The sequence below is a fragment of the Chiloscyllium plagiosum genome, chromosome 32 (assembly GCF_004010195.1).
Source record: "Chiloscyllium plagiosum isolate BGI_BamShark_2017 chromosome 32, ASM401019v2, whole genome shotgun sequence".
In the NCBI taxonomy this organism is placed as follows: domain Eukaryota; kingdom Metazoa; phylum Chordata; class Chondrichthyes; order Orectolobiformes; family Hemiscylliidae; genus Chiloscyllium; species Chiloscyllium plagiosum.
In genome coordinates, this window is record NC_057741.1 from 3,066,870 (window position 1) to 3,083,327 (window position 16,458).

Below are 16,458 nucleotides of genomic sequence, written 5' to 3' on the forward strand. Positions count from 1 at the left end.
TTATTTTTTAGGGGAACGGCCACAGGGGAACCCTGCACTGCCTGCTTCTTCCCCTTCCCACCTCTAACTGTTACCCAGCTACCTCTGTTCTCCGGCGTTACTATGTCCCTGTAGCTTCTATCAATCACCCTCTCAGCCTCTCGAATAATCCTCAGTTCATCCAACTCCAGTTCCAGTTCCCTACGTCGTTCGGTGAGGATCAGGATCTGACTGCATTTCCTGCAGACGAAGTCGGCAGGAGTATCGGTGGTCACCCCTACCTCAAACATCCTGCAGGAGGAACATTTCACCGCCTGCGCTGCCATGACTGTACACTTTCTCCAAAAACAAGAGCACTGAGTCTCTAGAACACACCCACTCAAATACTAATCACTTACCTTCCCGCCCAGCTATGCGCTCCAACCTCACTTCCGCTGCTCCCACTCAAATGACCGTTGGTGATTAAAAGGTGAGTATTTATACTCACAGTTCACTTCCTCTGCTGCTCCCGCGCTTTTTGTGAAGAGAGAATAAAAAACACCGCTGCCCGCTACAGGTAAGTAATTTTGAAACAAACTGTTTTACCTTAGCTGTAGTCTCCCGGGTTCGCCTTTACTCGGCCGCTGCTCCCACTCAAATGAGCAATCCTCCAGTCCTCCGGTACCTCACCTGTATTTAAGGATGCCACAAAGATATCTGTCAGGGCCCCAATTATTTCCTCTCTCTCCTCCCTCAGCATCCTGGGATAGATCCCATCTGGTCCTGGGGATTTGTCCACCTTAATAACCTCTAGCCTACCCAACACATCTTCCCTACTTATGTCAACATGATCCAGACTAATCAAACTTCTATCTCTAATCTCAACATTTATCAAGTCCCTCTCCTCAGTGACCACTGATGCAAAGTAATTGTTCAGAATCTCACCCATTCTCTCAGGTTTGACACACAGCCTTCCTTCGCTATTCTTTAGTGGACCAATCCTTTCTCTAGTTACCCACTTGCTTCTTATATAAGAATAAAATACTTTGGGATTTTCCTTAATTCTGCTCGCTAAAGCTATTTCATGACCCCTTTTAGCCCATTTGATTCCTCGTTTAAGACTTGTTCTACTCTTCCGATATTCTTCCAGGGCCCATTGTGTTCTTAGCTGCCTAGACCTTGTGTATGCTTCCCTTTTCCTCTTGGCTAGTAGGACAATTTCTCCCATCATCCACGGTTCACAAATCTTGCCCTTCCTATCCTTTGCCTTCAACAGGACATGCCTATCCTGCACTACCGTTAACCTATCTTTGAAAGCCTCCCACATCTCAAATGTGGACTTCCCTTCAAATAGCTGTGTCTAATCCACATTTCCCAGCTCCTGCATAATTTTGATATAATTGGCCTTGGCCCAGTTTAGTACTCTTCCCTTAGGATGACTCTCATCTTTGTCTACGAGTATTCTAAAACTTACAGAATTGTGGTCACTGTTCCCAAAGAAATCCCCCACCGTAACTTCTACCACCTGTCCTGGCTCGTTCCCCAGTACCAGGTCCAATATAGCCCCTTCCCTCATCGGGCTATTGACATACTGCTCTAGAAAACTCTCCTGGATGCTTGGATGGCTTGCTAGTGAATATCATTTTGAAATGGATGAACGTGTGAGAGCAAGTCAGCATCTTCTGAGGAGAGTTCACGCAGCTCACAAGTACAACCTGAAATACAAGATAGAGGCACTCGAAAAGATGTGAGTAACCAAGAAAGTGGCAAATCCTACATATTGGATTGCCAGCTTGGTGGAAAAGCTGACACTATGCAAAGGTCTAAAGGATCTGTACACTGTCCCCGTGTTTGGGTGGGTTTCCTCCTGGTGCTCCGATTTCCTCCCACAATCCAAAGTTATGCAGGTTAGGTGAATTGGCCAAAGTGTTCAGGGATGTGTAGGCTAGGTGCATTAGGCAGGGGAAATGTAGAGTAATAGGAGAAGGGGAATGGGTCTTTGTGGGGTAATGTTCAGAGGTTTGATGTGGAATTGTTGGGCCAAATGGCCTGTTTCCACACTGTAGGGAATTCTATGCTTCTTACAAATTTTACCCCATCCAGACCTCTGACGTTAAGTGTATCCCAGTCAATGTTGGGAAAATTAAAATCTCCCATCACCATTACCCTATTGCCTCTACATCTTTCCATAATCTGTTTACCTATTTGTTCTTCTACCTCACGTTCACTATTGGGAGGCCTGTAATACAGCCCCAACAATGTAACTGCGCCCTTCTTATTTCTCAGCTCCACCCATAATGCCTCACTACCCAAGACCTCCATAGTGCTCCTTTAGCACAGCTGTGATATCGTCCTTGACCAGCAATGCAACTCCACTCCCCCTTTTACTTCCCTCCCTGTCCTGTCTGAAGCGTCTATATCCTGAAACATTTAATTGCCAATCATCATGCGCTTCCTTCAACCAAGTCTCTGTTTGCAATAACATCATACTCCCAGGCACTAATCCAAGCCCTACGTTCATCTGCCTTACACACTATATTCCTTGCATTAAAGTAGATGCTATCTTCATAATTCTTACAGTCTCCAGTCTCCACCTCACTGCCTACTTGTTTTCTCTTCTGGTTCCCAGTCCCCTGCCACATTAGTTTAAAACCTCCCCAACAGCAGTAGCAAAAACTCCCCCAAGGACATTGATTCCGGTCTGGTTCAGATATAAACCCTCTATTTTGTAACAGTCCCACCTTCCCCAGAACCGGTCCCAATGTCCAACAAATCTGAACCCCCTCCCTCCTATACCATCTCTCAAGCCAAGTGTTCATCCTGCCTATTTTTTCATTTCTACACTGGCTAGCATGTGGCACTGGTAGTAATCCTACTTTTGAGGTCCTCCTCTTTAACTTCTCTCCAAGCTCCCTGAATTCTTCTTTCAGGACCTCATCTCGTTTTCTATTTATATCGTTGGTGCCTATATGTACCAAGACAACTGGCTGTTCACCCTCCCCTTTTAGAATGTTCTGCAGCCCTGACCCGAGCACCTGGGAGGCAACATACCATGCGGGAGTCCCGTTTTCAGCCACAGAACCGTCTATCTACTCCCCTCACAATAGAATCTCCTATGACTATGGCCCTACGAGTCTTTTTCCCACCCTCTGAACAGCAGTGTCCACCACGGTGCCATGATCTTGACAACTACTGCCCTCCCCCATCTCCCCCAACAGTATCCAAAAACAGTATACCTGTTTTGGAGGGAGGTGACCGCAGGAGACACCTGCACTGCCTTCCTACTCTTTTTCTGTCTTTTGGTCACCCATTCACTGTCTCCCTCAGCAACTCTAACCTGTGGTGTGACCAGTTCACTAAACGTGCTATCCACGACCTCCTCAGCATCGCGGATGCTCCACAGTGAGTCCATCCACAGCTCCAGAGCCGTCATGCTGGATACACTTCTTGCAAGTGAAAGAGTCAGGAACATCAGGCACATTCCTAAGCTCCCACATCAAGCAAGAGGCGCATGCCATGGGTCTGAGGTCCCCTGCCATTGTAAGCTTAGCTTTATATGAACTAACTAAAACCAAACAATGCACTTAAATATATGAAAAAGAAAGTTAAAGAAAAAATAATAGCCTTACCTTACAGAGTCTTTTTCTTCCGGTTAGAGGAGGGGGATGGGAGGGAGATACTACATGTGTAGTATCTTGGGTTCAGCCACTGCCCAAATATAAATTAAGCCCTTACCTTCCCGGCAGCCCTCGCTTCACTCCACCTTCTCTCCTTGCCGCTCTGTCAAAATGTTGAGATTGTACAAGACATTGGTGAATTTGCTTCTGGAGTACTGTGTACAGTCCTCGTTGCCCTGCAAGAAAGATATTATTAAATTGGAAGGGTTCAGAAAAGATTTACCAGACTGTTGCTAGGAATGGAGGGTTTGAGTTATAAAAGATTAGGTTGGGACTTTTTTCACTGGAGCGTAGGAGATTGTGGGGTGACCTTATAGAGGTTTATAAAATCATGGGGTGTATGGATATAGTCAATAGCCAAGCCTTTACCCTAAGGTGGGAGAGTTCAAAACTAGGGGGCATATTTTTAAGGTGAAAGGAGAAAGATTTAGAAAGGACATGAGGGGCAACATTTTTATGTTTAGTGTGTGGAATGAACTGCCAGAGGAAGTGGTGGATGGAGGTACAGTTACAACATTTAAAGATATTTGGAAAAGTACATGAATAGGTAAGGTTTAGAGGGATATGGGCTACATGCAAGCAGATGGCATTACTTTAGTTTGGGAACCTGGTTGGCAGGGACTCGTTGGACCAAAGGATCTGTTTCCATGCTTTATGACTCTGATTCTATAAATTAAAATAATTAGTTACTGTATATTAAATAGTTTACAAGTATAAGTTAATGTATGGTAGGGCATCTTAGCCAAGTGGAGTGTCTGTACCGTGGTATGTGGCGAAATTTGGACACTTCCAGCGTATAGACTCATCTAGGTCACAAGAAGTGTCAGTGTCTGGACAAGCTCGAGCTCTAGGTTCCAGAGCTTCAGCAGCAGCTACACTCATTGAGGTGCAGCCATAGGATAGAGATTATGTGGTTGGCACATTCAGAGAGGTAGTCACACTACAAGTTAGGGGCAAGTAGGCAGATAGAGAATGAGTAACCACTAGCCAGTCCAAGAGAAATGGGTACTGCAGGAGTCCTCAAAGATTCTACCATTTTCCATTCTGCACATCAGCAAGGATGATGGATCTTTGAAGAGAGAAGTAAGAGTCAAGTCCATGGTACTATGAGTGACCCAGCTGTACAGGAACAGAAGATGATGAGCAAAAGGGTAGTACAGATATGTGGTATCTACTTAGGTGACAGCGGTATTTCTATGGGCATTAAGTTAACTCCAGGAAGATTTGTTAACTCCCTGATGCTAGGTTCAGGGATGTCACAGGATGGCAACAGGACATTCTTCTTGGAGATGATGAACTGTCTTTGGCTGTGGTCCACATTAGTACTAATAACTAAAGTAGTCCTCCCATCAGAATTCAGGAAATTGGATAAAAAATTAGCAAGCATTATCTCAAAAGTTGTAATCTCCAGATTACTCCCAGTATTACGTGCAAGCGAGTACGGAAATAGGAAGAGAAGACAGATGAATTCCTGGCTGGAAAGGTACAGGAGGGAGGGCCATTCTTGATCAGTAAACCCTTTCATCACAGGAATCAGCCAAGTGACTTTTTTTGATCTACCACCAATGGCAGAATATCCTTTCTTCAGTATGGGAATCAAAACTGTACTGAGTGCTTCAGATACAGTCTCACCAACAGCCTGTACAGGTGTAGTAAAGCTTCTCAATTTTCAATCTCCAATCTTCTAGCAAAAAGGCCAAAATTCTATTTGCCCACTTTATTACTTGCTGAATCTGCACATTTCCCAACTCTGCTTCTTAAATCCTCAATGAACTTTAGCGAACTTGACTTCCACAGAGCCACGTTGGCTCTGATTATGCTAATCTTTTCTAAATGTCATGTTATTTCTTTCTTAACAATGGACTGTACTATTTTCCAAATGACAGATGTTAGGCTCACTGGCCTATAGTTTTCTGCTTTTTGTTGTCTTTGTTTCTTGAACAGGGGTGTCACATTCAAGGTTTTCCCCAACTGCTGGACCCCTTTTGGAATCCAGTGAGTTCTGGAATATTATGACCAATTCTTCCCTTGAATGCAGGCCATCATGTCCTGGCTACTTTGTCTACCTACATTCCCATTAACTTGTGAAATACCTTCTCCCTCTTGATTAAGACTGTTGCAAGACACTTTCTCCCGTTAGTAGTGAGATGCTTACAGTGCCCTCTGCCCCAAAGACCATGCAAAATATTGACTTAAATAATCAGCCATTTGCCTGTTTCTCATCAATTCTCAGTTACAATCTGCACGGGTCACAAACTCACCTTAGCTACTTTTGTTTTCATATAAATCTGTAGAAACTCTTCTGTTTGGTTTTATATTTCTTGCCAGTTCATTTTCTGATGAACTTTCTCCCTTTATTATTAGCTTTTTAATAATCTGATTTGGATTCTTGGGCTTGAGGCACAGTCAATGGTTTTGCAGCAAAATTAGGAACATTTCTACACAGGAATGGTCGTGGACGTTTTGAACTTTCCTAAAGAAAGAAACAAATGCTCAATAAATTGTTAATCTTAAAGCTAAGGTTGATTGTATTTTGTTAGTCCAAAGTAGGAAGGTGTATGGGACAAAGCCAGGTGTATAAACTTAGGATTAGGGCGGCACGGTGGCACAGTGGTTAGCACTATCGCCTCACAGCGCCAGAGACCCGGGTTCAATTCCAGCCTCGGCCTATTGTCTGTGTGGAGTTTGCACATTCTCCCTGTGTCTGAGTGGGTTTCCTCCGGGTGCTCCGGTTTCCTCCCACTGTCCAAAGATGTGTAGGTAAGGTGAATTGGCCATGCTAAATTGCCTGTAGTGTTAGGTAAGGGGTAAATGTAGGGATATGGGTGGGTTGCGTTTCGGCGGGTCGGTGTGGACTTGTTGGGCCGAAGGGCCTGTTTCCACACTGTAATGTAATCTAATCAAAAAAAAATCTAATAAACCAAAGTCTTTGAGTTGCACGACAAGTTTGAGGCTCTGAACAGTCCCTTCCCGTTTGTTATCGTCTGAATGTGGCAGTGTATATCCGTGAGTATGCAGGGGTGTTTGCCCATGTGTTTGAAGAGATAGTTTGTGTCTGTGTGTGTACGTAGAGCTGCCTGGGCAGTAAGTAATAAGCGCAGATCTGTACGTGTGCCTGTGTCTAAAGACATGCTAGTGTATCTCAATGCACAAATTTCTTCATGTGCCAGTTCAGAGAAGCACATGGTCAGACAATTAAATTGATCCAGAGATATTTGGGAGTGAAAATTGACAGAATGGAAGTTTAGATCTCAATGCACTATTGTAGAAGGGAATAATGTCGTGGAAAGGGACATGGGTTGATAGAATAGAAGATAAAGTTCTAGATCCCCTTCTTAGGAGTAGTAGGTTGTGGAATTGGTTGTGATAACTGTTGTTATTTACATGTTTGAGTACCAGCTCAATGTGAAAAATCACACAATACCAGGTTATAGTCCAAAAGGTTTAGTTGGAAGCACTGGCTTTCGGAGCGCCGCTCCTTCATCAGGTATAGTGGAGGACACGATTGTAAGACACAGAATTTATAGCAAAGATTTACAGTGTGATGTAACTGAAATTATACATTGAAAAATACCTTGATTGTCTGTTGAGTCTTTCATCTGTTCGAATACCATGATAGTTTCACTTCTTTCATGTGTAAATCACAAAACGTTTTTAAAAAAGTTGCATTTTCAGGTTATCTATAAAAATTGGTGTTAGCTGGACAATATGTTGAAGGTGTTAGCCCCCGTGTTCTCTGTCTATGCCATGATGTTTAGATTGATTCTAATCTAAAAAGTGAGATAACAGAGTTGTACATGAACTTATGCAATTTTTGAGCAAAGTACAATGTCTCTCTGCAGGTACAAATTCATTCCACAAACATATATGTATGTGTGTGTCCGTGTGTCTGTCTGTCTGGGTTGGGGGGGTTGTGATTGTGAGAGAGAGTGTATATGCATGCGTATGTGAGTGTAGAGTGTCTTAAGTCTATGAAGGGGTGCATGTGTGAGTGTGGGAGTGTGTGTGTGTCTGGGGTGGTGGTTTGTGAGTGTCTGTGAGAAAGAGTGTAGTATATGTGTGCGTGAGTGTAGAGTGGTCTGAGATGATGCATGTGGGAGTGTGTGTCTGTAAGGGTGTGTGTGAGTGCCTATGTGCGTGTCTTTGTATATTTGTGTGTGTGTGTGTGTATAGGAGTGTCTGTGTGTGTACAGTGCAATGGTGGTCATCTGTAGTGTGACATGAACCTAAGGTCCCGGTTGAGGCCCTCCCTATGGGTACCGAACTTAGCTCTCAGACTCTGCTCGGCCACTTTTCGCTGCTGCCTGTCCTGAAAACCACTTTGGAGGATGAAGGTCCGAGGTCGAATGTTCTGGACCACTGAAGTGTTCATCAACTGGGAGGGAACACTCCTGTCTGTTGATTGTTGTGTGGTGCCCATTCATCCTTTGCCGTAGTCTTTGCTCGGTTTCCCCAATGTACCATGGCTCAGGGCATCTTTGCCTGCAACGTATAAGAGAGACAACGTAGGCTGAGTCACATGAGTACCAGCCATGTACAAGGTGGGAGGTGTCCCCACACGTAATGGTGGTATCTATGTCCACACTCTAACACGTCTTGCAGCACCTACTGTGACAGGGTTGTATGGAGTTGTCCTGACACCCAGACAGTTTGCTACGAACAATGATCTGTTTGAGGTTTGGCGGTTGTTTAAAGGTAAGTAGTGGAGGTGTGGGGAAGGTCTTGGTGAGGTGCTCATCCTCATTGATAATGTGTTGCAGGTCACAAAGAACATGGCGTAGTTTTTCAGCTCCTGGGAAGTACTGAACAACAAAGGGTACCCTGTCGGTTGAGGTATATGTATGTCTCCTGAGGAGGTTATTACGGTTCCTTGCTGTGGCACGTCGGAACTGGCGGTCGATGAGTTGAGCATCGTACCCTGTTCTTTTGAGGGCATCCCTGAGTACTTCCAGGTGCCCGTCACGTTCCTCCTCATCTGAACAGATCCGGTGTACGTGTAGGGCTTGTCCGTAGGGGATGGCTGTTTTAATATGTTTTGGGTGGAATCTGAGAAGGGTAGCATTGTGAGGTTGTCTGTGAGTTTACGGTAGAGTGTGGTGCTGAGGTGTCCATCCATGATGGAGATGCATATGTCCAAGAATGAGACAGATAGCCGAGGTAGTCCATGGTGAGTTTGATGGTGGGATGAAACTTGTTGATATACACATGAAAAATGTGAAACTATCATGGGATTCGAATAGATGAAAGACTCAACAGACAATCAAGGTATTTTTCAATGTATAATTTCAGTGACAAGTGCAGACTGTGCTGAGAATTGAGATGATGCTGCATCAGAACATTATTTCAATGAGCCGACACACACTGCAGCACAGAGGAACTATGCAGGGCAGAGGAAAATCACCTATACCGTGTATTCAAAAAGAATGGGTACCCAATGAACACAGTTCGCTGATTTCTCAGCAACAAACCCAAACAAGCAGGCAAAACACGTCCAGAAACCCTAGCCACTCTCCCCTACATCAAAGACATCTCAGAAATGACTGCCAGACTACTCAGACCCCTTGGCATCACGGTAGCCCACAAACCCACCAACACACTAAAACAGCAGCTATTAAACTTGAAAGATGCTATACAGACAACGAGCAAAACTAATGTCATTTGCAAAATATCTTGCAAGGACTGTAACAATCACTACATTGGACAAACAGGCAGAAAACTAGCCACCACGATACATGAACATCAATTAGCCACAAAGCGATATGACCTTCTCTCACTAGTATCCTTACATACAGATAAGGAAGGACACCCACTTCGACTGGGACAACACATCCATCCTAGGACAAGCCAAACAGAGACATGCATGAGAATTCCTAGAAACATGGCATTCCATCCAGAACTTTATCAACAAACACATCGAGTTAGATTCCATCTACCACCCCCTGAGAAAAAGAACAGGAAATGACATTGCCAAACCAAAGAAACCCAAACATATAAATAGAAAGCAGGATTCATGTACACTGCTTTGCCTGAGGGCCACTGAAGATGTTACCTAGTATGGTGACAAAACGTCTGGAAATGAACCTCCCAGCTCAGCGAGCATACCTACAGCAAGAACCTCAACCTGAGTTACAAATATTCTCAAAACCCGCTAACTGATAATATGTAAAAATCAGCTTGGGATTGTGTCTTGATGTTAAGGCAACCGGATTTGAATTTAACCCATTAATTTAAATTATGCCCAGGATAGCAAAACTCAATTGAATTTGAATTTGTTGTATTGACAACATTGGACCAATGAGAGGGTACGATGTTGGAGATTTAAAAGGGACGGCATTTAGAAATTTGGTCTGAGCTAATTGCCCTTCAAACCAGAAAGCAAACTGCTGTCTGAAGAAATAAACATCTTGCTCTCAAAAGAAATCTGTCAGACAGTATCATCTGTTAAAGATACCAAGGAATTTTATACGAAGATACTCACAATAAAAAGTAAGACGACGACCGAGGGAGAAGACAGCAGATTCAGAAGATCGGAAGGAAGACAGCAGAATAGACTATAGACTTTGAGAGATTAAGTTAATTTAATGTTTAATAATTGCGTTATTGGAGCAGAATTTAAAATAGTTGATGTCGATAGTGAATAGTTAAGAAAAAGGTGAGTCGGGTTTGTTAATAGGGTTTGTTTCGTGTCCACTGTTAGAGTTTACAATTTATTCTCCTATCTTTTTCTTTAAACAGTGTAAATCAGGGATTTTCTTCCATTCACTCAATTGTAACAAATTAGGAGGCAAGGTAAGCTTTTCTGGTGTGTTAGGTTTTCATTAGTAAAGGGATTTGACCTCTGCATTATAACACTATAGACCCAGAAACCTATGTTTTCAGCTCCTTTAACTCAAAACACATAGTTATGGGATAAATAAAAGAAAATAACAAAACTGGCTTTATTACCTAACTCCTCACACTGCTTTTTTGTACAAGCATAGATTATTGTTTCTTGGTTGATTTGCTGAAGATATGGATCAAGGTCACTTTTACAGTTCACTTCGATAAAAGCAGCAATAATTAGTTTCTATTCTCTGAACTTCCAAGAGTTGCTTGTGGGAGGTTTTACAAGGAGCTTTGAAATCGTCATCTGTAACATCAACAACTAGATACCTTTTTACAGACAACTCAGTTCAAAACCCAAGTCCCCATCTGACCACTCCATGACACACTCCTCCACAAGATCCCCTATGCACCATGCAACATCTGCTGTCTGCTTGCTCATAAGATTTTTTGCACACTTGTTGATCTTGTTATCAGGCAACTTTTGCTATCTGGTTAAACAGAATGTACTTCCTCAATGACAAACTGGCTATAGGACCTTGATCAGGAACCAACTTGCAATTAACCTGTGCAGATCTGGCCTCACACATACACAAAGTCTTATTTGGTGTGTTTTCCTTTCAACATGAACTGTTAACCACAGTCCGAAAATCACATGGAGTTCAGTTCCTCATTCACAGCTCTAAACTGAAACAGATTCAAGAATATTCCCGGAAGGTAATGGCCTGGTTATGCAATCACCAGACTATTAATCCAGAAGCTCCAGTAATGTTCGCGTTTGAATAGCGCCATGGGAGATGGTGCAATTTGAATTCTTCTAAAACAATGTGGAATCAAGGATCTGCTGATGACCATGAAACCATTGTCCATTCCAGGAAAGAAACTGTCATCCTCACCTGGTCTGACCTACATGTGACTCCAGAGTCATCGTAATGTGGTTGACTCTCAAATGCCCTCTGAAATGGTTCAGCAAGCCATTCGTTTGTATCAATCATGACAAAATCTCAACAAAGAAATGAAAGTAGACTGATGTAAACACAGGAAAAGACAACGGCAATAACAGTCTTGTGTTCCTTCAAAGTCCTCCTCACTAACATCTGGGGGTGAGTGCCAAAATTGGAAGAGCTGGCTCACAGACAAGTCAATCAACAGGCTGATGTGGTCACACTCACAGAATCATACCTTACAGACAATGTCCTAGACACCTACCATCACCATCGCTGATTATGTCCTGTCCCACCAGCAGGACAGACCCCAGCAGAGGTGGTATCACAGTGATATACAGTCAGGAGGGATTGCACTGGGAGGTCACACATGGTCAAGGACATCTGCTGCTGATTATCGCATACTGTCCTCCCTCAGCTGGTGAATCAGTGGCCCTTCATGTTGAATTACACTTGGAGGAAGCACTGAGAGTGGTAAGGGCGCAGAATGTCCCTTTGGTGGGGGATTTCACTGGCTGTATAGCAGGTGGTGAGGGAACCAATAAGAGAGAAAGATATACTTGACTCATTCTCCCAATCTGCTGGCTGCAGATGCATTTGTCCATGACAGCTGGGCTAACACAGACAAGGAACTGACTGGGGAAGATGCAGATTGATCACCACATAGTCATTGTGGAGGCAAAATCCTGTCTTCACATTGAAAATAACCTCCATGATGTTGTGTGACACTATCACCAAGCTAAAAGGGGGACAGATTTGAACCAGGTCTGGCAACTTAAGAAGCTTGATACCATCCAGGATAAAGCAGCCCACTTAACTGGCATGACATTCACAATTATCCATTCCTTCTGCTACTGAAGCTTAGTAGCAGGAGTGTTTACGATGTATAAGATGCACTACAGCAATCCAAAACGTCAGCGCCTTCCAGTCTCACTACCATTTTCATCTGGAAGGACAAAGGGAGCAGATACATGGGAACACCATCACTTGCAAGTTCCCCTCCATCCTGATATACAAATATATTGCCGTTTCTTCATTGTCGCTCAGTGAAATGACTGGAATTCCCTCCTTATGGATGTTGTGTGTCTACCTACAGCACATGGACTGCAGTGGTTCAAGAAGGCATCTCACCACCACCTTCTCGAGGGCAGTTGGGAATGTGAAATAAATGCTGGTTATTCAGGGAATCACGTGCCCATGAGGGAATAAAATTTTGGATTTAACACAATGAAAAATCAGCGAGGTACCCTTACACCATGAATTAATTAAATTTTCATCTGTAGAGAATTGGTCGCCTGTTGTACATTGGCTTAACCAAGAACAGACATGTATTTCTGTGACCATCAAATGGACACCAGGATGGTTTGTTGCCTTCCTGGGGCTAGGATCAGGGATGTGACAGGTTTACATTTTATACCCATTATAGGAGCAAGTAGTGGGTCAAAAGATTGGTTGTGGTGACTGTTTTCTGTGTGGTTGAATATCAGCTCACAAAGTACATGTTGTTTTGTTGCTTTTCCAGGTCCACTGCCCCCCAGGCTGCAAGATGGTCAAGACTTGTGTTCAGGAAGAGTTGAAATTTACAAGAATTCCTCGTGGGGCACTGTTTGTGACCATGAGTGGGATATCATGGATGCCTCAGTTGTCTGCAGGCAGCTCAGGTGTGGGGTTGCCATGTCTGTGAACAGCAGCTTTGGCCCAGGAGAAGATCCCATCTGGCTGGATAATTTTCGATGCATTGGGACCGAGGGCACCATCAATGAGTGCCCAAGAGAGCAGAGGAATATCAACAACTGCACACACAGTCAGGATGCTGGAGTTACTTGCTCAGGTCAGCAGTGATGCTGTGTGATGATGAAACATTTGGATCATAGAGTGCAATCAAGGCCTATGCTTCATTTATTGGATGTACTGCATTAATGATCAGTCGGGGGTTCCTTTATGGGGGAATGGGAAAATCGTAGAGATTGAAGCCATAGTGGGTTAATGATCTAATCTTGTGTTTCCCTGACAGGATCTTTTCCCATCAGACTGGCCAATGGCAGCAGCGTGTGCTTGGGGAGAGTGGAGATCCTTTACAAGTCCACCTGGGGAACAGTCTGTGATGATGGTTGGGATCTCACCAATGGAGACGTTGTCTGCAGACAGCTGAACTGTGGGAAGGCCGAGTCCATAACTGGGGCTTATGATGGACAAGGGGGCGGGGAGATCCTGCTCAGTGGGGTCAGATGTAATGGAACGGAAGACTCACTGGACCAATGCATTGCCAACCCACTCGGTGCCAATCACAGTGCTGGATGTCGACATGCTGGAGTCATCTGCTCAGGTAAATCAGCAGCTCTCACTGAGCTTGCCACACATCTCAAGCCATGTGCCATCATCCCTTGCTCCCCAGTATACATTGGCCTACATTGGCTCCAGTTCTGGCTTTACCTTGGTTTTAAAATTTTAATTGTCCTGTTTAAATTCATCCATGGCCCTTGCCTGCTTTAACCTCCTTCACTCTCGAACCATTCTCATCCTTCTTTCCAAATTGCTCCGTGGCCTTGCCTTTACTTGTCATTGTAAACCTTCCCAGCTTCTCAACTTTCACGCTCGTATTCATATCCTTGCTTAGCTCTGGCCCTTCCTGAGCATTACCTCCTCCAACCCAGGAATACTGATTTCCCTCTTGAAATTCTTCCAGAATTCTCACCCTCTTCATTTCTCTGTAATCTTTTCCAACACTGCAGTTTTCATCCTTGTGTTAAATGCCCCTCTGGCCCACAATCCTTGCCTATTTCCGGCCCCTAGGACCAAACATCCTTCATGATCAGCATACCCCCCCACCCTAACCATTCTTTCTCTGTTACTGGTGTACAGTAGCTATCTTCTACAAAGTCTATCATTGGAAGATGGCAAATTTCCTTTTGCGTCCCCTTTGAAAATTTGACCTCTGCCACCTGGTAGGAGATGAGCACCAGAAATATGGGAACATCACCATGTGCAAGTTCATGACACATGTTGCACACCTGCTGACTTGTAAATAATTTGGTTATTCCGTCATTGCAGCTGGGTCAAATCCTGAAACACTCTTCCTATACATAAAGGACGGCAGCAGTTCCAGAAAACCCATCATCCCTTCCTCGTGGCTTATTATTAATGGGAAATAAATGGCATTCTTGTCAGTGATGCCTACATTCCATGTTTAAGTCATAGAGACAGACAGCTAAACCAAATCAGCTTTTATACCACTGTATTCGCAACACAGTCAAATGAAAACCTTCAATGACTATCAAAATTGACTCCAATGGTTCCTAACCAGTCTTTTGAATAAGCATCCCAGATTTGCAAAACATCAATTCCAGATGCTAGTTTGTATCATAAAGAAAAGACTTAGCAATTTATTAATAATACACTAACTTGAGCACATCAAAAATTAAACAATAAATTAATCTTGTTGCTTTTAGGGCGGCACAGCGGCTCAGTGGCTAGCCCTGCTGCCTCACAGCACCAAGGTGCCAGGTTCGATTCCAGCTTCGGGCAACTGTCTGTGTGGAGTTTGCACATTCTCCCTGTGTCTGCGTGGGTTTCCTCCGAGTGCTCTGGTTTCCTCCCATAGTCCAAAGATGTGCATGTCAGGTGAATTGTCCATGCTAAATTGCCCAAAGTGTTAGGTGCATTAGTCAGAGGGAAATGGGTCTGGATGGGTTACTCTTCAGAGGGTCAGTATGGACTGGTTGGGCTGAAGAGCCTGTTTCCACACTGTAGGGAATCTAATTTATGCACTCAAAAACCTTTATTTTCAGCCCCTTTCATTAAAAACGCAGTCAAACAAAGACAGTTAAGAAAGAAATAAAAGAAAATAACAAAACTGTCCATATTATTTAAATATTTTTCGCAATGCTTTGTTCCATAAGCATAGAATATTGATTCTTGGTTGATTTTCTGAAGATGTCAATCAGAGTTACCTTTACAGTTCACTCAGATAAAGGCAGCAAGACTTATAACTCAGTTTTGTATTCTCTGAACACCCAATGATTGCTTATGGGAGGTTAGACAGAGAGTTTTCAAATCTTCCATGTAACATCAACAGCCTGATCCCTTATTCTTAGAAAACACTGTACAAAATGCAAGTCGAACTCTGACCACTCCAGGACAGACTCACTGTTTCCTCCACGAGGTCCCACTTTGCATTCGAGATCTGCTGTCTGCTTGGACATAAGATCTTTTCTACACTGGTTGACCTTGTTACTAGACAACTTCTGCTATCTGGTTAAATAGAATGTACTTCCTCAGTGACAAAGTGGCTGTAGGACTTTGATCAGGAACCAACCTGCAACTAACTTCTCGATCTAGATCAAACATGGTCAAGGAAATCTGCTGCTGATTATTGTGTACTGTCCTCCCTCAGCTGATGAATCAGTGGCCCTTCATGTTGAACTACACTTTGGAGGAAGCACTGAGAGTGGTAAGGGCGCAGAATGTACCTTTGGTGGGGGATTTCACTGTCCACTACCAAGAGTGTTTCGACAGCAGCACTCTTGATCACATTGGTCATGTTCTAACACATATAGCTGCAAGACTGGGTCTGCAGCAGGCTGTGAGGGAAAGACATACTTGACCTCATTCTCCCAGTCTGCCGGCTGCAGGTGCATTTGCCCATGGCAGCTGGTTTAACACAGACAAGAAACTGACTGGGGAAGAGACAGATTGATCATCATGTAGTCATTGTGGAGGCAAAGCCCTATCTTCACATTGAGAATAACCTCCATGGTGTTGTGTGACACTATCACCATGCTAAAAGGGACAGACTTGGAATGGGTTTAGCAACTCATAACTGGGCATCTGTGAGGTGCTGCGGGCCACCAACTGCAGCAGAATCTGCAAACTCACTAGATTCCGTACAGTGTAGAAACAGGCTCTTTGGCCCAACCAGTCCACACCAACCCTCTGAAGAGTAACCCATCCAGACTCATTTTCCTCTGACTAATGCACCTAACACTATGGCCAGTTCACCTGACCTGCACATCTTTGGACTGTGGGAGGAAACCAGAGCAAACCCACGCTGAAATGAG

The 16,458-nt window shown here is 43.9% G+C and overlaps 1 protein-coding gene across 1 annotated transcript in view; it reads left to right on the top strand.

The window, feature by feature from the left end:
- Window positions 1-16,458, top strand: part of LOC122539243 (deleted in malignant brain tumors 1 protein-like) — a 45,847-nt gene that overhangs the window by 24,356 nt on the left and 5,033 nt on the right. Inside the window, exon 2 of the mRNA XM_043673945.1 lies at window positions 12,924-13,232. Within this exon, the coding sequence (XP_043529880.1) occupies window positions 12,924-13,232 (309 nt within the window). The remainder of the gene's footprint in view (window positions 1-12,923; window positions 13,233-16,458) is intronic.